Source organism: Myxocyprinus asiaticus, chromosome 29 (assembly GCF_019703515.2).
Source record: "Myxocyprinus asiaticus isolate MX2 ecotype Aquarium Trade chromosome 29, UBuf_Myxa_2, whole genome shotgun sequence".
In the NCBI taxonomy this organism is placed as follows: domain Eukaryota; kingdom Metazoa; phylum Chordata; class Actinopteri; order Cypriniformes; family Catostomidae; genus Myxocyprinus; species Myxocyprinus asiaticus.
In genome coordinates, this window is record NC_059372.1 from 44,933,226 (window position 1) to 44,959,892 (window position 26,667).

General features: G+C 38.6%; 1 protein-coding gene across 1 annotated transcript; it reads right to left on the reverse strand.

Moving 5' to 3' along the window:
* Positions 1–210: 210 nt before the first annotated feature.
* Positions 211–21,857, reverse strand: LOC127419666 (V-type proton ATPase subunit S1-like). The gene is made up of 10 exons (XM_051661237.1): positions 21,723–21,857; positions 20,590–20,716; positions 20,131–20,205; positions 18,429–18,619; positions 13,560–13,600; positions 13,334–13,419; positions 12,483–12,745; positions 12,326–12,376; positions 12,000–12,237; positions 211–1,976 (listed from the first exon to the last, which is right to left on the reverse strand). Exons 1-10 carry the CDS (start codon positions 21,839–21,841, stop codon positions 1,767–1,769), a joined length of 1,401 nt encoding a protein of 466 aa, XP_051517197.1. The 5' UTR covers positions 21,842–21,857; the 3' UTR covers positions 211–1,766.
* Positions 21,858–26,667: the final 4,810 nt, after the last annotated feature.

Here is a 26,667-nt window from a genome sequence, read left to right on the forward strand (position 1 = left end):
TGCATGTAGTTCCGCTGAACGCTGGAACTGGAAACACCTGAGCCACAGTACGTAGAATGTGGAAGCAGTTCATCATCAAACATTTATCAATAACAGAAACATTCTTTTATACCTGAGAAATACTTTTTAACCACCTGCTATACATTATAATCAGTATAATAAAGAATATTTTTCTCTTTTGTTTTTTTCAATAACTACCACATATGCCCTTTTGAAAAATGAAAATGTAGTTTATTTTGCATCCAGAAATATTTGTAGTCTAGACCACAACCATCCAAGGCTTTAACTTCAGCTAAAATCACAACATTGAATTCAACTTGACACTCAGCAATTTTTCCTTCTTTGTGTTTAAGAGTGCACTCCTTTCAAGCTTTCCTGCATGAGATGATAAATAATATTTTATAATAGTACATATGTTGTTTCTAATTCTATCATTACATACCAGTTATGACAACTATGTGAGAAATGGATTCACAGCAATAAAAATGTCAAAATGTACATTTTTGGATTATTGGTTATTTAGAGGCAAAAAATATATATAGTAGCTTTTCTCTGGGTTAATGCCTTTGAAGATTTGTTCTTTGCTAATATTTAAATACAGTGCACAACAGTTTTTTAGTAAAGCAAGATCCATTTTTCCCTTATTCCAATATTTACCCCTTCCATATGTGGTCATAAAACACATAAATTCTCACAAGACCCAGACAGGGAATCAACTATAGACACATGGACTAGAGCAAGTACTCTCAAAAACAAATACTGTATTCATAAACACCACAAATAAATTATATTTCATCTAGCAATTAATTCCTCTCTTCATATTTACAATAACAGCACACTCAAAACATCAGTGTTCGTGAATAGGTGTATCTCTATTGTACCTCTATTGTACCAATAATTTATAACATGCAGATTTGCAACAGAAGTGTTTCACAAAGTTACTCCATTATTAGTGCATGGGTCAAATATGATGTTTAGATCATCATAGTACATGTCCCTATGCATCTGTCTGCTAACATTAAATACATTAACATACATCATATTTCTTCTCAGCCTTGGTCAAAAATTGGTTTCATGAAGTTCAAACACAGATCTGTTCAAATCTCTAGTGGTAATAACTGAAAACAGCTCAGGCTATCATGAATAAATCTGATGATCAAATGGTTTTTACAAACAGCAAAATACTGGCTCAAGCCTCCAACGACAAACACATATTACAAAACAAAAAAACTTTCCCACAAAAGTAAGCACAGGGATAAAAAGATACAAAATTATAGTGCTTATATTTTGTCGAAAACAAAATATTAGGGCTGAATCTCACAAAACAATGTGCATAAAGTAAATGAAGAATTTTTCGAGCCACTTCATGCACTGACTTTAAGGTATGTATTCTTTGTGGTAATATTTGTTTTACTGCCTTTGATTGATGGCGACTGGAAAAAAATAATCATATTGCAGATTTTTTCCCAGAAGTTTTTGCATAATTGTTAATTGTAGTGTAAATAATGTCAGAATGGAAAAATCTTAATGGCCTTAAAATTAGCTTAATTTTCTTTATGCAAAATAGAATTTATTATTTGATTTTGGGGTGAAATATGATGCTGTAGTGAGACTCAGCCATAAACATCCTACTACATGAAATGATTATCACTGCAAGAACTAGCAGCATGTCAATCACACATAAAGACAAGAACAGAACAACACATTCTTTCCCCAAACAATCACTGATGCTGTGAAGATAAGAGAGGAAACTGGCTCTGTGTGTTTCACTCGGTCTGGGGCACAGAGATGGCAGGACCCTTGGGGTCATCGAAGCGGTCCATGGTGCGGAGCTGCATGATCATGTGAAGGCCATAAGTGAGAACCAGCACCATGAGCAGAGACGTCACCAGCCCCATCCAGATACCAGGAGTAAAGAAACCAGCACAGTCACTTGCATAAGAGAAATCCTTCCCGGCCACGTTAAAGGCCTGGATCTGTAACACATGACACAGAGAGAGATTACTGCTTTCAGATCATTACAAGCTTTTACCTAACCATCATCTCATCTTTTAACCCTCAAAGACCCACTGTAGCATGATTGCAAAGAAAAGCAATTAAATAATACCCATTTTTAATAAAAATGGGTGAAACCTATGCATAAAAGTAGCGGGAACTCTGAACTGTATCACAGCAGATTTGGTGGGGAAAAAAGTCATATTGAATATCACAGCTTTATTAAGTCAAAAATATGCTTGAAAGTCACTCGTCGCGGCTGTTTAGGACAAAAACTCTAATTAACAAAGAAAATATACCTTTTATTGCATGCCATGTGACTGTGACTGCCTTTAGGCTCTTTTATCTCTCTCGGTTTGATTTCCGAGTACTCCGGTTCAAATATATAAGGCTAGGCATAGAAATGTATCTATTCTTCAACATAAAACTCTGTTGTGTTTTCTGTTGTTAATATCACTGCTGGTCCGGCTGAAGTGAAACAAAGCAGTTTCTTGCTTGAACTGCCCATCTCGTGACTAGGGATGTGCGAGAATAGTCGACTAAACGGTTCTGATGCTGCTAGTCGACACTGGAATTATTAGTCGGTTAATATTTTTCTCAATTAAACTGTTCAACATTTTTACACATTTATGTTTGGCTTTATATTTTTTACAGAGGCTGCACTTAATTTACTGTCATATTAATGTTACATATTTTAAATAATTAATAATACAAATATTATTTAAAAAAGAGGATATCTGGAGCAGATACAAAGTTTCATTTCACCTCAGGCTGCGCGTGCTTCCATCTTTTACTCACGGTGCACGCAGGAAAATGTCCTCTCGCTAGACAAGTAAACTCAGCAAATTAGCTATGAAATGCGGGAAGGGGATTTCCGGAACGTTGGCTTTAAAGTCGCTATGGATCTTTTCACATTTGAGACTTTTTTAAATCTGTGCATGTTTATAAGTTATTTTCCCACCGAGCGGGCTTTTTCAAGCGCAGGATTGCCGCCTCGTGAGTCAAGTCCAGTCTTTCACCGAATCATGTTGACGTTAATTTTGCTCATCAAAAAAAGTATGCTTTTGAAAAAGTTGCCTAGAAAATGACTGTTTTAGACAAGGAATGGCATTTTTTTAATCTGCTGATTAAGAAGGCTATTTTCAACGAGGTGCCAACTGCTTAACAGGTTAAACTATCTTTTATTCTCTGTGCACGTCATTTTTAGAATACATTAGGTTTATTGTACATCACAGACCTATTTTTTTCTATCCTATAGCTATTTATTTTTTTACATCGTAACTGTTGTTGGTTAACGTTTTTTCCGAACAGCTGTCATATTAGATCAATGGCTAATGCACGACTGCATGTCGTGAAATACACTTTCCAGCACATTTCTTTTCTCATGTAGATTTGGCTTAGCCTACCTGTTAATTATTTAAAAAAATTTCCTGACTGTTTTAATATGTTAAGCAACATTTACTTGGTGAATTCCATTTAGAACAGGCTATTAGGGTTGCGCTATTCGTCATGCACTATTCATTCAATTGTTTTCAATAAATAAACCTGTATTCGCTAATGGTGAATACGTGTCATGTTCTATATTTAATGTACACGTCATAGATAAATGCCCCCTTTTCAGCGGAATTTAGCGTTGGATTTGTAATAGATTAAGTATAATAAATGGGTCGCAAAGCACAATTTTTTGACTGTTTTCAGAAGGTTGGTTTCTTTTTAGACTAGTCGACTCCAAAATGTAAGTTTAAACATCAGTGAAATTAGTTGTTCCGCACATCCCTACTCACGAACTTTTGCTCTCATGCAGACTCATGAACGTGCACAGGACGCGCAAAGGTCGGTCAAAAGTTTCACTTAATACATTACATTTTTGTTTGTTTCTCACCAAACCTTATTGTATTAGACTTCTGAATTATACTTTTGCATCATTTTGAAGTGTGAATAGGTGGTCACCATAAACTGCCATTGTATGACATCACTGAGCACATTATTTTCTCACAATTTCGCTTTTTGTGTTAAGAAAAAAAAAAGAACGACATATGGGGTTATAACAACACAGGGATGAGTAAACAATAACTGAATTTTCATTTTTGGGTGAACTAATCCTTTAAGTCCTTTTTTACTATCAATCTCCACTTTCACTTTCTTCTTCACATTAATTCTATTGCCACCTACTGGGCAGGGAGGTGAATTTATATTAAAAAAGGACTTAAATATTGATCTGTTTCTCACCCACACCTGTCATATCACTTATGAAGATATGGATTTAACCACTGGAGATTTATGGATTACTTTTATGCTTACTTTATCTGCATTTTGGAGCTTTAAAATTCTGGCCACCATCCACTTGCATTGTATGGACCTACAGAAATATTTTTCTAAAAATCTTCATTTGTGTTCAGCAGAAGAAAGAAAGTGATACACATCTGGGATGGCATGAGGGTGAGTAAATGATGAGAGAATTTACTTTTTTTGTGAACTATCCCTTCAAGCTAACATAGTGATACATTTTCGATATCACTTAGGGGTTGGAGAAAAAAATATTCTCTGATGCATCACAATTCTTTCTCCACCAACTCTGAATCGATCCTCAAAAATTCAGAATCGATTCAGAGTTGAGATTTAACCGTGGCAGTGCAGTGCCGCTTATGTGCGCACCAGAGACAGGGTGAGATGCTAGAAACAAATGGTCAGACGTGCATAAACTAAAGCGTGCACACTACAGAACTGTTTGTAGACTGGATGTATCAACCACATGACCACTGTCCCCGACTGAAACTAATATCCCAAAATTGATTCACAAATTGAAGAACAGAACAACGGGAGAGTTTATCTGTGATCACACATCAACAAACAGCATAAAAGACAGGCTTGTGCCCATAATTGCACTGATTTCCACAGAAAAGGTCAACAGCTTCCGGAGACGTGGTTGATGTTTATATTTTCTCATTATTTTTTATTTTAATTATCAATTTATTTTTTATTAAAAAAAAATTTATTGATTCCATGCAGCAAATCAAATAGATATTACAGAAAATGCTAAATCAAACCACATGAAAACATAACTTTTCCCCCCGAACATTAACCCCCCCACCCCCACCCAACACAAACAAGCACTCCAGTGGTCAAAAGCCAACTGACAAAGACACACAAATAGACAATAAAACAGAAGAAAATATTCAGAGACATAAAAATAAAAAAAATAAAATAAAAAAAAACACTAGTCTCTCTCCGCTGCCCCTCCCCGAGAGCCCTCCAAAAAAGCCAGATAGCCGCTCCACTTCCTGATGTATATATCTAGGTTGCCCAGCCTTCTATATACAATCTCCTCAAATGCCGCCCACCCTGCCCAACTCGAAATGAGGGCGCACCAGACGACCTCCATCCCCTGAGGATTACCCACCTGCCAATCATCACGCCGGTCAGGACCAATATATCCATCACCCACATTCAGGACCGCCCCATCACCCAAAACACACAGTCTGGGGCAAAACGAAAACCGAGTGTCCACCACATCACACACGATGCCCTGAACCCTCCTTAACACATCCCCAAAAAACATGGGTTTTGTCCCCGTCCTCTGACTGGCATCGCCAGCAGGTGGGTGTGTCTTTAAGACCAAGCCTATACAATCTAGAGGGGGTCCAATAGAATCGATGCAAAATCTTAAATTGCATCAGACGCACCTTTGCATCTCTAGATGCAGACTTGATGTTTTTTAGAATCCTAGCCCACACTCCCTCCTCCAATACCAAGTTTAAATCTTTCTCCCATAATCTCTTGAGAGAAGTTGAAGCTCCGACCCCCAGACTCTGATTTAACAGGGAGTAATACACTGATGCCTCATGACCTTTTCCAAAAGCAGTAATCACAATTCCAGAGTATCTGCTGCTTTAGGGGGGTGTATGCTACACCCAAAAATAGTACAGAGCAGGTGGCGCAGCTGTAAATACCTAAAGAATTGAGATTTGGGAATCCTAAAATGTTGAACCATATTTTCAAAAGATCTAAGCACTCCGCTCTCATATAGGTCACCTCCCTCACAATCCACTCTGACCAGCAGAAAGGGGACTTATTAACACGTAATTTCGGGTTCCGCCATATGCTTGAGGCAACATTTAAATAAATGTCAGAATTAAACACTCTGGACACTTTTGTCCATACCACGTGCAAATGCGAGATAACGGGGTGTGACTTAACTTCTCTGGTTAGTTTAATAGAAAGGCTTTGCAATGGCAAAATAGGGGCAAGAAATTCCTGTTCAATACAAAACCAGGGAGGTGCTCTCTCAGGTGGAAGCGACCAATGAGCCAAATGTCTGAGACCGAATGCATAATAATAAAACAAAATCTTGGGTAGGCCTACCCACCTTTGTCAATCGGCCTATGTAACTTATTGAAATGTAATCTGGGATGTTTACCATTCCAAATGAAGGACTTCGCTATTTATCAAATTGCTTGAAATAAGAGAGGGGGACATCTACAGGGAGAGACTGTAGCAGGTAGTTGAATTTTAGAATATAATTCATTTTAATAACATTAACCTTCCCAATCATAGATAAATGTAATGAAGCCCACCTGCACACATCGCTTGAAAACCTTTTTATTAAGGGGTCGAAATTAACTCTTAACTAAGTCACACAAATTTGCTGGGAATAAGATGCCCAAATACTTAATACCCTGTTTGGGCCACTGGAAGGAACCTAGCTGAAAAGCTGTTACTGGGCAGTACGCTGTCAGAGCCAAAGCTTCGGATTTAGACCAAATGACCCTGTATCCTGAGAACTTAGAAAAGTAATTAATAATTCTGTGGAGGCAAGGCACAGATCTAGTGGGGTCGGAGACGAATAATAAAATATTATCTGCGTAAAGCAAAAGCTTATGCGCCATGCCTCCCACCACCACTCTTGCAAAATCATCTTCCTTTCTTATCGCGGCTGCTAATGGTTCCAGGGCAAGACAGAACAATAATGGGGAAAGAGGGCAACCCTGCCGGGTGCCCCTATCCAGAGTAAAATAATCGGAAATTAATCCATTCGTTTGTACCGCCACTACCGGGTGTCTATAAAGTTACTTAATCCATCCAATAAAAGTATTCCCGAACCCGTATATTTCCAAAACAGATAATCCCATTCTACCATATCAAATGCCTTTTCAGCGTCAAGTGAGATGGCAGCGACTGGAGTGTGATAATTTGCCACTGACCACATGATATTGATAAAACGCCTAATGTTATCAGAAGAACTACGGCCCCAAATAAACCCCACCTGATCTATATGTATAAGAGCTGTCATAACTTTATTTAATCGGTTGGCCAAAAGTTTTGTCAATATTTTTACGTCTAGCTGGATCAGGGAAATTGGACGGTAACACTTACACTTGCTTGGATCTTTGTCCTTTTTAAGAATCAGACTGATCAGAACTTGTTTCATGGTTGGCGGAAGCTTTCCATTCTTTAATGAATCCATATAAACTTCCAACAAAAGTGAAGCCAGTTCTGTAGCATAAGATCTAAAATATTCAGCGGCAAAGCCGTCTGGCCCCGGCAAGCTCCTCCAAGGTTATCTCAGAATCAAGAGTATTTTTTTGCTCCATTGTCAGTTTAGGGAGATCTAATGGTTCCACAAAGTTTCTAATATCTTCATCAGTAGAAAAAGACGTGGAGCTATAGAGATCAAGATAGAATTCTTTAAAAGCATTATTAATATCAATGACCAAGGAAAATATTTCACCACCAGCAGATTTCACTTAGGGAATGGTAGAAAAAGACTCTCTCTGCTTTATATATCTATCCAAAAGCTTCCCTGCTTTGTACCCCGACTCAAAATATGACTGTCTTGCCCTGAATAGCCAAAACTACACCTTCTGCGACAAAATAGTATTATATCTGTATTTCAATCAGGTCAATTCTCTGAGGCCATCAGACAACATTTGGCGCTTCAGCTCTGCCTCGGCACTTTTAATATTCCCTTCCAACTCCACGAGTTCTCGTGCCTTGGATTTTTTGATGAATGAGGCATACTGTATGATCCGGCCCCTAAGAACCGCCTTAAGTGCCTCCCAAGCCACGCCCACAGAGGATACTGAGGACCAGTTAGTCTCCATATAAACATTGATTTCAACCTTTAACATTTGTTGGAATTCAGAATTTTGCAAAAGGGATACATTAAAGTGCCAACTATATGATTTATTTTTCTCCATATGTGGCAACACCTCTAAACTCACCAGGGCGAGACTAAGATGTTTCCAGCTGAGCAATCAACAACAGATGAAATGAGGGACTTAGATATAAAAAAATAAAAAATACATCTGTTCTAGAATAAATCTTATGGACTGATGAAAAAAATGTATAGTCCCTACCATATGGGTTCAGAAGTCTCCAAATATCTGTAAGACCAAGATTTTTACACATCCTGTGAAGCGTCACTGTTGCTCTAGGGGGCTTACACACTTTTGCTTCACTATGATCAAGGACTGAGCCATCAAATGATTAAAGTCTCCTCCCAATATTATATCATGAGGGGTGCCAGCGGCTTGCAACATCCCTTCACGATTTACAAAAGCAACCCTTCTCATCAAAGTTAGGTGCGTAAATATTAGCCAAAATCTACCTTTGCCCCTGAATTTCTGCAAAACAATGATGACTCTTCCTAATTCATCATTCATTTGTTTGAGACATTTGAATTGTAGATGTTTACTTATCAATGTAATTATTCCCCTGCTCTTGCTTGAGCCAGCACTAAAGAAAACATGTCCACCCCATATCTTGCCAAATTTTTCAGCTTCCTGCGGGAAAAGATGTGTTTCTTGAAACACTACATCATATTACCTACATTTAAGAAATAACCTTCCTTCTTTTTATGGGGTGCCCCAACCCATTCACATTCCACATGGAGAGAGACAATCCACTCATATTAACATGTGACATTTTGATATATTAGAAAAAATTGATTGTGTCAAAAATAAAATTATAAAGACCACATTCCAACATTACAGCAACAAACAAACCCTGAACTCCCCCCCCCCAAAAAAAAGAAAAAGAAAAAACAGAAAATAAAAACGTGTGCATTAACCCCACACACGAGAGTGCCAACCGGCATCCATCCCTCTAAACTCAAACAGTCCATGTACGCCTACGAGAGCCCCCGCGACAACTTTGCCGTCGGATTGCACAAGCTTCTATACAAATTTTGTGAGAAAGAACTACACAACAGAAAATAATCTGTAAAACAAACTCCAGCCAAAAGGCGGGATAAACACAAAGACGTGTAGATTCATCCACAACTGTTCCGAAGGAATGTTATTCCACAAAACAAACTCCAGCCGCTAGGCGGAACCAGCACAAAAAGAAACAAAGAAGGCACCCAGTTTCCTCGGACAGTCAAGTGAATGTTCAGTGAGTCGGGTCCACTTGGCTGATACACAAGAGCCACAAGTGCCTTAATAACTCCAATGATTGCAAGAAATATTCCAGAAAGCAAACTCCAACCAATAGGAGAAATAAGAACACATCACATGCAGATTCATCCACAAACTGTTCCGAAGGAGTGTTACTCCACAAAGCATACTCCAGCCGCTAGGTGGAACCAGCACAAATAGAAACAAAGAAGGCACTCAGTTCCTCAGACAAACAAGTGAATGTTCAGTGAGTCAGATCCACTTGGCTGCATCACACAATAACTTACTCAGTCCATTGTCTTTATAACGGACAATGATTGCTGTGGGCATGTAAATATTTTGCGGCCATCCTTAGTATCTATTCTCAGTTTGGCCGGGAACATCAGTGCAAAAGTGACCTTCCGTTGATGTAAGAGTTTCTTGCATTCCTTGAATCGATCACGTTCCTCTCTTGTCGAATTTGCAAAGTCTGGGAACAAGAAAATGTTATGGTTCTTCCAAGAAAGCCATCTTTATCGGATGATCTCAGAAATTTGGCCAGAACTGATCGGGGCCTGTCTCCCTCAGCGGATCTCCGAGCCGGGACCCTGTGAACTCACTCGATTTCCAGCTTATGCCCCGTTATGTCCTGCAGACTCGGAAAGAGCTCGTTTAGGAATTTCACCATATCTCGACCTTCTTCGTTCTCAGGAATTCCAAAAATTCGGACATTGTTTCGTTGGCTACGATTCTCTAAGGGTGCTTTCACACTGGCAGTTTAGTTCGAAACAGAGCACGGGTCACATGAAAAATTGGTAATGTGAAAGCTGTCATGCGGACCACGGAGCACACCACGGTACCGAACCCGAGACTACCTGTAGGAGGTGGTCTTATTTCGGTTGCAATGGAACTTTAGCGCGATTCGCATGAATGTGAAAGCAACTCCGACTCGGGTGCGCACTTGTTCAGGAAGTAAAGTAACCTGCACGTGCGTTTTAGCTGATGGCGACATCATTAGTTTCGACAACACACGAGGATCCACACATTCCTGAAAGTCCCAAAAAAGTAATGACACCACAATGACATACAAGTACAATCAACACTATAAATACTGTCTGTCTGTCTATCTATCTATCTATACACCTTAAAAATACTATATATAAATACTATTATAGTTTATAAATATAGGGTATAATAGGAGATGACAGTGGCGATAACTTCACCTTGGACACGAGCGTAAGCGTGCAGTGTAAACAAAGATGCAAATGAATTCCTTGCAATCAGCTGTCTCCTCAAAAAATGCTGTTTGCGAGCAGCAGCAAGCCGCATTCCCGTGGACATCTGATAAGTTACGCCATGAAGCACACATATACGCAATTGTTGTTCACTCTGCTGTGCATAATGGCACCAAAATAACAAAAAAAAAAAAGTATGATGAGTCGCGTTGTGTTCATGCGTGTTTGTGATGACATAAAATGAACACAAATGGACTGGGGTTCGACAGAATCAAGTGAGTGTGAAACCAGACCAACGCTGCGGGGGGCACCGGGAACAATCGCACTCGGAATCGGACCGCAGCAAACGTGCCCAGTGTGAAAGCCCCCTAAATCTTCCAACTTTTCCCAAACGTGTTCCAAGTCCGTCTTGGTTTCTAGCGGGTTAGCAGCTAATTCCCTCTCCGATGACTCCATATAATTGATCCGTTTCTCAACATCCGCCATTCTTGTAGCCATCTCAGTGAATTTCATCTCCATGGAAGTGATCGATCGACGTATTACAGCATGATCCTCCATGTCCGCTACAAACTTCACCAGTATTGCTAACATGCTGGATAGTTGACACTGAATCTCTCCCGCCGCACCGTCCAAACCGAGTCCCTGGTCTGCGGCCCTGTCTGAGGTATCAGCTTGAGCACGTAAGTGTCTTTTAATGTCTCCAGTACCCGATGATTTTGAATTCTTTGACATATTGTCTTCATAGAATATTTATGGATCAGGGTGTATAGAATCTCAACGGTTTATGACATAAAAAGTATTAAAAACTAGCAAATTGCGCAGAGCTCGCCGTTCACACATCCAACCCTCGTATGGTGCCACGCGGTGACTCCTCATTATTTTTTGTCTGCTGCTTCCCAATGCCTGTCTTTCCTCTTGCTGTCTCTGTTTCTTTGGCTGTTGCTCATTGCCAGTCTCTCGCTCGTCAGAACAGTGATTTCTTAAGCAACAACCCCGCTATTTGTGTCACTTTACCATCACCACTGGTTTTGAATGGAGAAACTGACATCTGGATTCTCACAGAAGTAGATATCTCATGTAGCCATCCTGGACCAGCAACCGATAGTTGTGAATATACTGTAGTATATTCAAAAAAAGCTAGGAATCGATTAATTCGAAAAATAATAATTTAATCTATTTAATAGTGAATGTGTGTATTAATAAAATTATAATTGCATAAATAATTTGTTATAATTCATAAAGTTGAAGTGAATATTAGGTGAGGAGCATATTTCTGAAAGTCTTTTATACACTTGTATAAATTACAACACAGGTACATTAATTATTTTTTTATTTTTTTACTGCATAACAGGACTGATCCCTTTGACTGTTTTTCCCCCATCATTTGAGAAGATACCTGGAAGTCATCGAATGAGATCTGCCACTCGTTGGCGTTGTCATTGGCCGAGTGTGGAGAGAGCTGTGGGTAGCGGGAACTGCTGACGGACTCACAGCGGTACGAGTACTCTGCTGGAGCATAAATGTGGTGGCTGGCGTTAAACAAGGCCTTTTTCCCATCATACTCCAACTGAACCAGATCCATTGTGAACCAGCGGCGAGCAGAAACCTTATAGTGATGCTGATTCATGACAAAACTGAGGAGAACATAAAGCACAGGTAAACTCTTTTACTGACTGACAGAGATTGAGATTATTTCTGTGCATGAAAGAATTAGACACTTACATGAGCTTGAAAGATTGGAAATTCAGGACATCCTTGTAGTTCAGAACAAGTCTGCCATTTAAAGAGATAAAAATAGACAAAAGTGTAAAAAACTAGTTAAAAGTTAAAAGACTTCAATTGGATGGGTTACTTCAACCAGCGACTGAGCAGTGTTTACCGAGAGTGAGTCTCACTGCAGGAGGATCCAGCCAGGTCAGGCATTACACCTTCGCCAAAGGTTTTGGAGGCGAGGTCGTGTCTCTCCCACTTTCCTGACCGATACTGGCTGACCACCAGTTCTTCCGCCCACAAGAGGATGCAGGTGGAGCCCTTCTCCTTAAACTCCACTGGTGGGTACGGTGCAGGAGGCTCCCCATGCCTAGACTGCAGGAGGGAACGTGAACCCACAGAGTGTACAGTGGGAGACGCCTCCTCAATCACCTGAGACAAGCAAGTGACAGATTACCTTCAATTTACTGCATTTACAACTTAAAGTATGACACTGGCAACTGTAGTGAGAAGAATAGCATCTCAGAATGCGCAACACGTCAAAAAAAAAACAGCAGAAGACCACATCAGGCACTTTATTAGGACCGTAGTGTTCCTAATAAACTGCACTATATGGCAGTGAGTGTATATATGTCTGTATGTGGTTATAAGTAGGCAGTACTGCTTTTCATTACTTACACAAGAGAGTGACTAAGAAACATGGAGTAATGTGAAAATACAGAGCTGGATGTGTCCCAAACAAGTCAAGTTAGGAGTTTAGTTGTTTGCGTTTCCCAAGCAATGCCAGATTAATATAGAATTGAACTGATGTGTGGTCACAGGCGGGTGTATAATCGTGGTTATCTAATATACAGTATAAACACTTTGTCATTTAATTTGAATAACTACTGTAAATACTGTATATCATGATATTCACTGTTACTGTACCATGACAAAACTATTTATTCTAAGATTTTGGTCATGCCATCCACTGCTACTTGAAGGTTTATAAATGCGTAGAGGTTTGTGGAGGGGTCTTACCCGTGAGGCCCGGAGCGCAGTGAACACAGCAGTATACGGCACAGACTGAGCCTTCATGATGCTCAGCACCTGACCAATCACCTCATCTACAACCAACAACAATAAACAGTTGAACTGGGACTTGTAGGTCTGTTTATCTTGACTTAACAAGCTTCAGTTTTATTATCAGATGGTTTATTGGAGCACAAGGCTCATGATTGGCCGTTATGTTTGTACAGACACTTACCGTTTCCACTGAGCACCTCTTTAGCAGACATCATATCAGCACTGCAAGAAAAAGACAATCTTCTCAAGTACTCCATTTCAGTTTCAAGGTTATGGAATGCTTTTCTATTCACCCTTTATTTAATTTTTATTTTTTCAGTTTTAGTTTTTTCAATAAAATTTACTTCCTTAAAAGGCTCAACCAAAGTCCCTTTCAAGGCAAGTCAGTTAGAGACTATTTAGCAGAGACTGGCCACTTCTACTTTAATGTATGGGAGAAATTGGAATGGCCATCTAAGAAACTCTAGATTTTGATGTTCCCCTATTCAAGTATATTGGAGCTGCACTGTCATGACTGGAAATAGCCTCCCGAGAGCCAGTGGCGTATCCAGGACATTTTTACTGGGGTGGCCAAGATGGGGCACATACCTAGTGTGGGGTGGCGATACCGGGAGAACCTTTATGAATGGCACATGATCAAAATGTGTAAATATCGCATTGCTTTGCTTCAACATCTACACATGTAGAATAAATGAATTCTTAAACTCATGTTAGCATTCACTGAATTGTTTGTATTCAATATCAGACTGTTGTTTTGACATTTGACAGTTTTCTATTCCTGTTCTATTTCAACCTATTACAGTTTCTGGGAATCTCTGGTTATTTTAACATAACATCCATTTTAAATCAGTAATTGTTTAGGAAAAGTCAGTTACACATTTTTAAGAGCTATTCTCATTGTAGAGAATTAATCTGTGTATAACATCAGGTATAGTACAGGTGATAACTGATTGAGGCGCAATTCAGTCAATCATTCAATCAATTATTAATTCATTTATTAGCTATAACTGCACTGTCCAGCAGAAATATTGTTAAATTGGGTACAAATCAGTGTGTGAAATTGGCTACGAGGGCTTATAGGTGTCTGTCTGGAAACCCCAAAATTGCAGATTGAGCTCTGAATACAGTAAAAAACAAAACTTTATTTACAGTGTCTACTCAGGTTTATTTTCCACATGTTCTGATAGCTTCAATTACTTTGAATATTACCAAATAAAATAGTTAGTCAAATCATTTGCGGCATTTAAGTGCAATTTGCCCTGCCTCTGCATATTTAAAATGTCAAATCATAAAAACTTTGAAGATTTTATTGGTCTGACTGACCTATAATACACATAAAGAGTTCATAAATAACTCATGTAAAGATTTAAAGTACAGTCACAGCACAAACCCTTCCATTTCACACACAGGTTAGCCATATATATAACTTTAGCTATTGAACATATACATCTGTAAAACGCTTTACACACCTCCGTCATTAAATCAGAAAACATGGCATTTCATATTTCATGTCAATATAAAGATAACATGCTGAATGTGGTGTAGGGTCTAGCTTACTCTTTAATCTAGCTACTGTAACAATGAAAAAATGTTTTCACATTCACATGGAAATTCGGGATAAATTAAACGATAGATTAGATGAACATACTTCTCAAATAACAGCTTTCTTTTTGACCACAAATCGACGTCGTCAACTCATTGGAAGTTGGAGGTAGACACTAGCTCGTATCAGCTTCGTGCTTCTGAACGACCGTTATACTCCAGACCTGGCGCCCGCTGCGCCCGCGACCTGCGGCACCTGCCTGGCCACCCGCGGCCTGCCCCTCCCCCCACTGATCAAAGATCATCTCACACAGCTTCAGTTCCACCACTACTATAATGGTCAGAAATATAAAACTGACCCTGGGTCAGTGTGGCTCTAAATCAACGAATGACCTGAGATGTCATCTTTGATTTACAGGCGTTTCTATTGGTTCTTCGTTCTTGTGTTGATGAACATGATGAACTACCAATCAGTTCTGGGGTGGCCAATAATGTTTCAGGGGTGGCCCAGGCCACCACAGGCCACCCCCTAAAATCGCCACTGCCAAGAGCGTTCCAAAGATGGCCGACAGTGGACTAACTTGCTAGAAAGTCTTTGAGTCAGTCCACTAGCCAGCCATCTTGGGAATGCTTCCAGTCAGCTATATTCTATGGATACAAGTGGCATAACAGCACAGCTCCAATTGGGGAAAGGGAAAGTTGGTCAAGATTATGTTTAAATAACATATTTCAAATCAGCATTAAAATCTGACAACAATTTTATCACAAATTGTGCTTCTTTACCTCACATCACGCTAAAAAATGCTATTTTTCGGGGTGGTCCAGCTAATGCACATGCGCGTTCTCAAGTTGACAGGCAATGTCTGTATCTAAAAGGTGATTGGCTCTTTTACCTGTGAGGTGGGACTTCCATTTCTACATTTTAATAAAAGTGCTCCATCTCAAGCTAAATTGTCTCTGCCTCAACCCAAAAAATGTAAAACTATGGTTAGGTTTGGAATGGCATTTTACCTACTGTTTTCCAGCAAATATTTCATAAGCATAAAATATCTAGAAGACCAATATTTGTCAAAATGTGCAATATACAGCAAAGTACACTGCATGAATACTATATGCCACTGAATCCAATGCATTTGATTTGACCGTCCATTTCCAGTGCGTATGAAGAAGTAATAGCAGTCATGATTTTGAACATCTATTTTTTGACTCATTACAAGACTGTGAAAAGACATTTTTACACAAAATTGTATTAAAAAATGCAAAGAAACTGTATTTATTTCCAACATGATATCGGGATACCACTTGCTGGATTAAACATACAAAATGATGAGGTCATGTGAACACAATTGATCATACTACTGCTTGAAATGTTTAGCATTGCAAAATGGGTTGTTTCAAGTACTATTGTTTAAGTTTTTTTTCCCAAATAGGGGTTGATTTTAAATCAAACAAACAGATTTCAACTTTTTACTTTTGTTATATGAAGGTCTCACTAAAACTGACTTGACCCAGACTTTAAATATTAAAGGAATGTTCAATACAAGTTAAGCTCAATCGACAGCATTAGTATCGACTCGTCCCTGCTTTTCTTAAATAAAATAAAAGTGTTAAATGTTTTAATTAAATGTTATGATCAAATTGTTTTTAATCAAATACATACTGTACATCTTTAATCAAATGAAAATATAATACTTAAAAAATAAAAATAAAAAAATAAAAAAATGTTAAAAACAAATATATACACACACACACACACTACCGGTCAAACGTTTTGAAACACTTACTCATTCTTTATTATATTTTTTTTCTTCGCATTTTAGAATAATATTAAAGTCATCAAAACTATGGAATAACATAAATAGAACTATGGGAATTATGTTGTGACTAAACAAAATCCAAAATAAATCAAAACTGTGTTATATTTTAGCATCTTTAAAGTAGTCACCCTTTGCCTAGAATTTGCAGACATGTACTCTTGACACTTTCTCAACCAACTTCTTGAGGTATCACGCTGGGATGCTTTTTAAACAGTATTGAAGGAGTTCCCATCTATGTTGGGCACTTATTGGCTGCTTTTCTTTATTATTTGGTCCAAGTCATCAACTTCAAAAACTTTTTTTTTAATTACATTTTAGTTTTATAATGAAATAAATTAATATGGTGGCACAATTATATTTTTGTCTACACAACTAATTTCAAACATTTAAGCATACGCCTTCAGATCAAAAGATTTTTAAGATCATGAGAAACATTTCAGTCAAGTGTTTCAAAACTTTTGACCAGTAGTGTGTGTGTGTGTGTGTGTATATATATATATATATATATATATATATATATATATATATATATATATATATAAATACACACTTTTTGGTAAAAGAAATTAATGAAATGAAAAAAATCTGATTACCTGAGGCAAAATGCTGCCATAGCTGATTCACAACATGCTGATATTCAGTACACTTGCTTATGTGATATTGCTTACAGATAATAATATAACCATTAATATTATATTATTGTACTGAGTATTATTGCAACTGCTTTAAATATTACACTTTTATACAGTAGTAATATTTTTCTGACGTAATGCCTTCCATTTCACGCAATCAGTTGAATAGAGCTCTCATTTCAGTGGGACTTTTATTTTGAAAGATCTTTGAAGTTCTTCCTGTATAGGGTTCATTATATCAAGCTTCCTGCAACTCGCGAGCTGAAATCTCTGAGCTGCAATGGAGAAAGAGTTCATTTGAGAGTTCACAGCTGTTTATACACTAAACACACTGATCTGTGGCTACTATTGGACACACTGCATGAAAATCAAGCATTAGTAGTGTGTGTTGCGTTTGTGTGTCCATGTGTGTGAGTGTGTGTGTGTGAAGGAGATGACGGCAGAGGCATGTGACTGTGTATTATTTCATTAAATGGCATCCTTCTGCTGTTTAAAGATCACAGTTGGCCATATACAGGCTTTTTTATTCCTATTTTCAAATGGTTTTTGATTTCATCTTAAAACTCATTACATTACATTTTGCTAATGGCAGCATACTTTAATATGGTACCAAAATTAACAACATGATGATATCATACCATTTTAATTTTTTTGGTATCGTGATATTTTATTAGTACCAGTATACCGCGCAACCCTATTTCCATCAGCATCATTTCCAGCACAGACTTCTATTAAACACAATACAGAATTTGAGATGTGCTGGAAATGACACTGTGGTGGGAATGTCATGTGCTGGAAATGACACTGTGGTGGGAATTTTCATGTCAAAAATGACATAAATCTTCTGTGATGCATGTACATACACTCATGTACATCGTTATTATACAAATTAAATAAACTATTGAGAGTGTGAAAAATGTTTTGTCGATCCTTTACTTTCTAGAAATCCACAGTGCTAAAAGTGCCCGAAGTTGAAGGAACGCCAATATACTGCACAGGTATGTAGGATAATATTGCATTCTGAATATAACTAATGTGAAAGGTGAGAGAGCAGTTTACCCGACGCTGTACGGGAGGCGAAACACCAGCAGGGCGGTGACAGACAAATTGAGGCGCAGCTGAGCGAGGGTTTCTGGGTTCATATAGAGAGGAGCTGTATCAATCTGATTCTGAAGCAGAGTAGAAACTGAAGCAGCAGCAGACGATGACGCAGACGGCAGCCATAATGAAGAGGAAGAGTCCAGAGCTGCCTGTGAACATCACACATACACATACACACAAAAACACACTTGAAAAGAACTTCACACACAAATCAACAAAACCTGAGAGCTAACAAGCACTTTAAGGGTGTTTTAATCTGAAATTAATTATACACAGTGATGAATTCTCAGGGCCAACAAAGCCTTCTCTGCTGGCCTAACATGCCAAATAAATAAATATTTTTCATCCTTTCATTCTCAATCACCTTTTTAATCGCTTTCCACTCTTAATTAATCTACAAACAAATACGAAAAGTTTATCCAATCAGAATTTATTCCTTGATGCTTACAAGCAAAGCCTGACAACTGTTTCACAAATCGCATGCCCAAAGTCGAGCTCGTTAGCAGAAGCAGCATGTGAGTCTGAGCTCCACCCCCTCAGGCCTTCAGAATATCCACAGAATCCCTCAACAGTGCAAATGAATGAGCAACTAAAGTCAGACTCATCAGCCAATCAGATTGATTTATTTGTTGTTGGTGGGTGTGATCTTTAGGATATGTCCCAGTCGAGGCCTTCTAGCTGGCCTTGAGTGACGCAATCACGCTTTAAGTGATGTAATTTGAAAGCGTGCGCGAGATCTTGCTGACGAGTCGACTGTCATTACTGCTGGTATCGCCATTGAGAAAGAGATCCTTATGGGTTTAAAAACACGAGATGTTCTGCATGACCGTGTGTTTGCTTAATTTATTAAACAGGAAAGGAGGATTGATCTACACTTAAAGTAAATTGGTAAGTGCTTATTGCATTGTTATAGCAACATCAGGAGTTTTCTAAGTGTAAATTAGGCTGCTTGAGCATTCAGTGTCAGATCAAGTTTTGAAAAGTAGTGCTACGTTCCATTCAACTCGGAAAGTCGGAATTTACAACTTCCTACTAGGAAAAGTACAATGGAATGCATCTTGAAGTCAGAATTACAACTTGTAGGCTCATGCAGAAATTCTCAAAACGAAATTTATTGCAAGCAACATTTAAATCACAAATATTATTAGATAGATTTTTCCAGGTATTATAGACCTCCTTGGTAGATTCATAGGAAAAATTATTTTTGAATGTCTGTTTGGGAGACGTTCATTTCAAACAGTAATGCTGCTGTTAAAATTAGGCTTGCTTGAGCATTAAGTGTTGTTTTAAGTTCTGGCTTTCGTGCGTGGACGTGTTTTTAAAATGTCAATTGGTATTATTAGTTAGCTGCGACATAATGTATGATGCCCAAAGGCATAGGGTGTCTTATTCATTATGAAACTGTGTTTTCTTAATGGCATGAACCACACTGAAGGCCTAGACTTTTAATGCACGGCCCGCCACTGATTATACATCATGGTGAGTATCAATGGATTCTACACAGTGTATATCATTGTTTGACAAAACATTAGCATTTGGTTTCATTATTCATAACAACATTTTTAACTTGAAGAATTATATTGCCTGGAGCTCAATACCCTACTCTAATTTAACTGCCATTAAATTAATATCATAAGCATTTGAAAACACATCAGCATACCTCAAGATTACGGAAGACGCTGTCCTGTTTGTTTCCGAATACTCCTCCATACATCGTGAAATCATCAACACTCAACTGAATGAGACATGGAGATAATTCAACCAATCAGATCACAGTGCCTGAACCAGCCTTAAATTAGAATTATATTTATAAAGAACACATTAGAAAATGTTGCGTCTGCAATATCGTTCTTGGTGGGTTTGAATTGCTCAATACTGCAATAGCACTACATGCATGTATGATGTGTTTGTTGTGTATGTAGATGGTGCCGGAGAGTTCTAGTGTTGATGTGTCATCACTGGCTTCACATCTCACTCAATTGAGGCACTTCACAACAGTATGAACCAACTGCTTCACATTTCTCTCTTTATTAAACTCTTTGCAGTTATCTTCTGACATCTGACATCAAGTTTGTTCAAGAGAAGCATTATGTATTTATAGCAGTGATGATGTGCATACTTTATCCTGCAGGAAGAGCAGCAGGTTATGTGGTGTAGTGCTCATAGCTCTGTTCAGATATGACTCCAGCTCATCCACTGACACTGTGTGTCCCGCTGATGGAGCATTCACAGGAGACAGGACAAACCTACACAATAAAAACATTAATACCAGACAAACCTACAGCATGAAATCGTTACATTCTCAAAAACTAGTCAACCATTTACAAAAATGCTTTGTTGGCACATCACTATATTTTTGAACAATCAAACTGAGCCTTTCTGCTCTAATAAACACTATCAACACTCATGTCTGCAATACGCAGGTATTTATCCCTTTGTGGGGACCAAATGTCCCCATAAGGATAGTAAAACCCGAAATGTTTGACGTTGTGGGGACAATTTGTCAGTCCCCATGAGGAAAACAGCTAATAAATCATACTAAAAGATGTTTTTTTGAAAATGTAAAAATACAGAAAGTTTTCTGTGAGGGTTAGGTTTAGGGGTAGGGTTAGGGAACAGAATATAAAGTTTGTACAGTATAAAAACCATTATGTTTATGGAAAATCCCCATAAAACATGGAAACCAGTGTGTGTAAACATGTTGAGCAATGATGAAAAACAAACTGATCTAAAATGATGGTTCAGTCCAGTGAGTGTGTGTGTGTGTGTGAGTGTGTATGTGTGTGTGTGTGTGTGTATGTGTGTGTACGTTTATACTACATTGTGGGGACCAAATGTCCCCACAAGGATAGTAAAACCTGAGATCACCTACATTGTGGGGACCAGCCAGCAGTCCTCACGAGGGAAATGGCTTATTAAACACACTAAATTATGTTTTTTTGAAAATGTAAAAATGCAACAAGGTTTCTGTGAGGGTTAGGTTTAGGGGTAGGGTTAGGGGATAGAAATTATCGTTAGATCTGTATAAAATACAAAAATGCATGGAAGTCTATGGAGAGTCCCCACAATAATATAAAAACATAGTGAGTGGTGTGTGTGTGTGTGTGTGTGTGTGTGTGTGTGTGTGTGTGTGTGTGTGTGTGTTATTTCAGTACTGAACAGCGACCGTGTCATTTAGCAGACAGCCGATGCTAACGGTCTCAAATCTCTATCATGATAATCCACACACCCAGATAACTATCGGACATTTACCCGTCACTCGTCCACGCCACCACAGGCACCTGCTCATCGCTCTTCACCGCGGCGAACACACACACAAACACCAACATATTCATCCTGCCGTTACCGGAGAGCGTCCTCACAGCAGCCATCTTCAGCTAAAAGAGCCGTGACGTCACCAGCCTATGGCACGCCGTTTCATCAAATATCTTTACACGTAACGTGTACAGACGACATAGAGTATGTACGCGTAATTGCGTCTAATCACAAAATTTTGTGTACAGGCGTCCATATTTTGGCCGATGGCGAGCTAAAAAACTTGATAATTTGCATAGAATTAATCAAACATTGAATAGTGACCTTAACACCTACAACGACATGTGTAATTCATAAATAGGTGTGTTCAACTTGAACTGCATCTCGATTTACCGATCGGCGAGATTTGCCTGTTGCAGTCAGGGGGAGGAGTTGAAAAGTTAAGTCGGACACTTTGCTCTTCCCTTCATCTGCTGAACCTATATCAGTCACAGAAGATTACGCGATGTTTGCAGACAAAATGTGATTCAGATAGACAGATGCTTGAATTTTACACAATATAATCAGAAACATTATTCATTTAAAATGTTTATGTGCTGCTTAATACAGTGCCTGCTGTGTGTACAAGAAGAACGTCCAATAAAAGCCTGTATTATTTTAATATCCATAAAGGAGTCAGTATTTTTAATCATTTTGATATTTTCTTTTAATGAATAAACATGATATGTATGGGATCAAAATCACATCAAATGTATTGCGGTCACAGATCCAAAAATAATAAGCATGAATAAAAATAACAAGCATGAATAAAAAATATATAAACATTTAAAATATGCTGAAAAAAAGAAAGAAAGAAAAATGTAAGCAAAGTCATCAGAATTGCAAACAAAATCATATTTTCCTTGGTTATATAATATTTTATTACTGACAATTTTCTCATATTTAAAATTGTTTTTTTTTTTTTTTTTGTACGCTTACGCTGTATTTTTCTTTGCTTTTGTTTCCAAGTTCTGCGCTTGGTTTTCCAAAACTTGTGAGTAGAGTTTCATGTAAATCAGGGGGCGTTTTGCGTCGTTCGAAGAGGGGAGGTCACTCCAATGCAACTCCAACGGCTGCTGCTCAATATTATTTAGTTGTGGTTGATAGAAACGCTGCTTGTGTCTGTTTTGAGTATTTTCTGCCAGCTCTAGGAAACAATGTGTTGTCCGAGTAGGCCATTATCCTAGTCTAACACGTATCGAGTCAGCTGAATTTAGTTAGCAGAGTCTTTAGTTTAGGCATTATTTAAGACTTCCTTGTGTGTAGGTTATTGGCTGCATTTCTAAAAAAAAAAAAAAAAAAAAATGGCTGGGTTGGTGTGGATGTTTGATGCATGTTTTTATTAGATGTACCAATGTAGTCGTGAGTTCAGAACCCAACTTGATCCCAACCCAACCCAACCCAATCCAATCTTTTTCAAACACCCAAGCTTGTTTTTTTTAAGATATGCAGCCAATAACCTACAAACAAGGAAGTCTTAAATAATGCCTAAACTAAAGACTCAGCTAACTATATTCAGCTGACTCGATACATGTGTTAACAGACTAGGATAATGGCCTTCTCGGACAACAAGCAGCGTTTCTAACAAACACAACTAAATAATATTGAGCAGCAGCCGTCGGAGTTGCATTGGAGTGACGTCACCTCCCCTCTTCGAATGATTGGCTAGAGGAGGAGCTGTCGATCAAGAACTAGTGGACCAATAGGGACACAAAACGCCCCCTGATTTACATGAAACTCTACTCGCAAGTTTTGGAAAACCAAGCCCAAGACTTGGAAACAAAAGCAAAGAAAAATACAGCGTAAGCGTACAAACAAACAAACAAACAAACAAACAAAAAAAAAAAGTGAAAATATGAGCAAAATTGTCAGAAAGCACAAAAAACAGTAATATAACAAAGGAAAACATGATTTTGTTTGCAATTCTGATGACTTTGCTTTAATTTTTCTGTTGTTTTTTGCAGCATATTTTAAATGTGTTTATATATTTTCATATATTCATGCTTGTTATTTTTTTATCTGCGCTTATTATTTTGATCTGCGCTTTTTATTTATTTTTGCGCTTATTATTTTTGATCTGCTCTTATTATTTTTTGAGTTATACTTATTATTTTGATTCACGCTTATTATTTTTGGATCCGTGACCGCAATACATTTGAGGGGATTTTTATCCCATAAACAAATTATATTTAAACAAAACGTTGATGCATTATGATTGCATAATAATATTTAGCAGGGTAAAGTTTAATTTAAGTTCAATATTGATTAAATATTCACTTATGGTTCATAAGAGATCGTCTGAAAAGTCCACATACTGTGCTAAAATGTCACAATGTTCAGTGCAACTGCCTTGCATGTTCTGTCTTAAGCATTTATTAATTTTTTTTTTTTACACATTCTAAAGATTGTAAATTGTATGCACAACTTGCACTTTAATTGAAATAATTAATGAATAAATACTTGGACACCGCCAACATTTTAGTGCTGTGGGTGGAATTTTCAGATGGTCCCTTACAAGCGCTAGTTAATGAAAGCCCAGCGGAGCATTTTTAGGCATAATTATCCAGCTACAACAAGCGTTGACCGTTTGAGTTCAATGTTTTATGCCTGTATAATATAGTCATATATTTAACCTAATTATGTTAATCAGAATCAGAATCAGAATGAGCTTTATTGCCAAGTATGCTTACACAAACAAGGAATTTGTCTTGGTGACAGGAGCTTCCAGTGTACAACAATACAAAAACAATACAAAAACAGCAGCAAGACATAGATAATAATAAAAAATAAAATAAAAAATTAATTATACACATACATACAGACACACACATACATACATACATACACATATACACATGGGTAGTGCAAATCTAACACAATCTGTTATGTACAGTGTAAATACAAATCTGTTATGTACAGTGCAATTTTTTTTTTTTTTTCAGAGGAATGAAATGGCAGAAGAGGTTGGATGTGTTGGATAAATATATGAAGACTAAACTGTGTATTGCACATAGTTATTGCTCAATGGGGCAATTTAAATGTTCATGAGATGGATAGCCTGAGGGAAAAACTGTTCCTGTGCCTAACGGTTCTGGTGCTCAGAGCTCTGAAGCATCGACCAGAAGGCAACAGTTCAAAAAGGTAATGGGCAGGGTGAGTGGGGTCCAGAGTGATTTTTCCAGCCTTTTTCCTCACTCTGGAAGTGTATAGTTCTTGAAGGGGGGACAGGGGGCAACCAATAATCCTCTCAGCAGTCCGAACTTTCCTTTTAGTCTTCTGATGTCTGATTTCGTAGCTGAACCAAACCAGACAGTTATTGAAGTGCAGAGGACAGACTCAATGACTGCTGAGTAGAACTGTATCAGCAGCACCTGTGGTAGGTTGAATTTCCTCAGCTGGCGAAGGAAGTACAACCTCTGCTGAGCCTTTTTCACAGTGGAGTCAATGTGGGTCTCCCACTTCAGGTCCTGTGAGATGGTAGTGCCCAGGAACCTGAATGACTCCACTGCTGCCACAGTGCTGTTTAGAATGGTGAGGGGGGTCAATGTTGGTGTGTTCCTCCTAAAGTCCACAATCATCTCCACCGTTTTGAGTGTGTTCAGCTCAAGGTTGTTTTGACTGCACCAGACAGCCAGCTGTTTATCCTCTCTTCTGTATGCTGACTCATCGTCATCTCGGATGAGGCAGATGACAGTGGTGTCATCTGCAAACTTCAGGAGCTTGACAGAGGGGTCCTTGGCAATGCAGTCATTGGTGTAGAGGGAGAAGAGTAATGGGGAGAGCACATATCCCTGGGGGGCACCAGTGCTGATTGTACAGGTGCTGGAAGTGAGTTTCCCCTGTCTCACAAGCTGCTGCCTGTCCGTCAGAAAGCTGGTGATCCACTGACAGATAGACATGGGAACAGAGAGTTGGTGTAATTTATTCCAGAGAATAACTGGGATGCTGGTGTTGAAAGCCGAACTGAAGTCCACAAAAAGGATCCTTGCATATGTCCCTGGTCTGTCCAGATGTTGCAGGATATGATGTAATCCCATGTTGACTGCATCATCCACAGACCTGTTTGCTCGATAAGCAAATTGAAGGGGATCTAGAAAGGGTCCAGTGGTGTTCTTCAGGTAGGCCAACACCAGTCTCTCAAATGATTTCATGACCACAGACGTCAGGACGACAGGTCTGTAGTCATTAAGTCCTGTGATTATTGGTTACTTTGGGATGGGGATGATAGTGGAACGTTTGAAGCAGTATGGGACTTCACACTGCTCCAGTGATCTATTGAAGATCTGTGTGAAGATGGGGGCCAGCTGGTTAGAACAGGATCTAAGACATGCAGGTGAAACGCCATCTGGGCCCTGTGCTTTCCTTATCCTTTGTTGTCGAAAGACGCGGCTCACATCATCTTCACAGACCTTAAGTGCAGGTTGAGTAGCAGGAGGGGGGAGGAGGGGGGTTGCAGGAGGTGTTGGTGTTTGTATGAAGTGAAGGTCAGAGTGGGTGTGGGGTGTGAGATTGGGCCTTTCAAATCTACAGTAGAACACATTCAGGTCGTCAGCCAGTTGTTGGTCCACCACAGTGTTGGGGGCAGGAGTCCTGTAATTCATAAGTTGTTTCATGCCACTCCACACTGATGCAGGGTCGTTAGCTGAAAACTTGTTTTTCAGCTTCTCAGAGTATCTTCTTTTAGCCACTCTGATTCCCTTATTCAGTGTGTTCCTGGCCTGATTGTACAAGACTTTATCCCCAACTCTGTAAGCATCCTCTTTGGCCTGACGAAGCTGCCTGAGTTTTGCTGTAAACCATGGTTTGTCATTGTTAAATGCTAAATAAGTCCTAGTAGGAATGCACATATCCTCACAAAAACTGATATATGATGTAATAGTATCTGCGAGCTCGTCCAGATTGG

What these genes read in the sequence shown, in the direction of transcription:
- LOC127419666 (XM_051661237.1), bottom strand. Translation starts at nt 21,841, where the DNA reads ATGGCTGCTGTGAGGACGCTCTCCGGTAACGGCAGGATGAATATGTTG. An exon ending in TGCTCTTCCTGCAGGATAAA is followed by an intron (nt 20,206 to 20,589) that starts GTATGCACATCA and finishes TGTCTCATTCAG; the next exon opens with TTGAGTGTTGATGATTTCAC. An exon ending in CGCCTCCCGTACAGCGTCGG is followed by an intron (nt 13,601 to 18,428) that starts GTAAACTGCTCT and finishes TTTTTCTTGCAG; the next exon opens with TGCTGATATGATGTCTGCTA.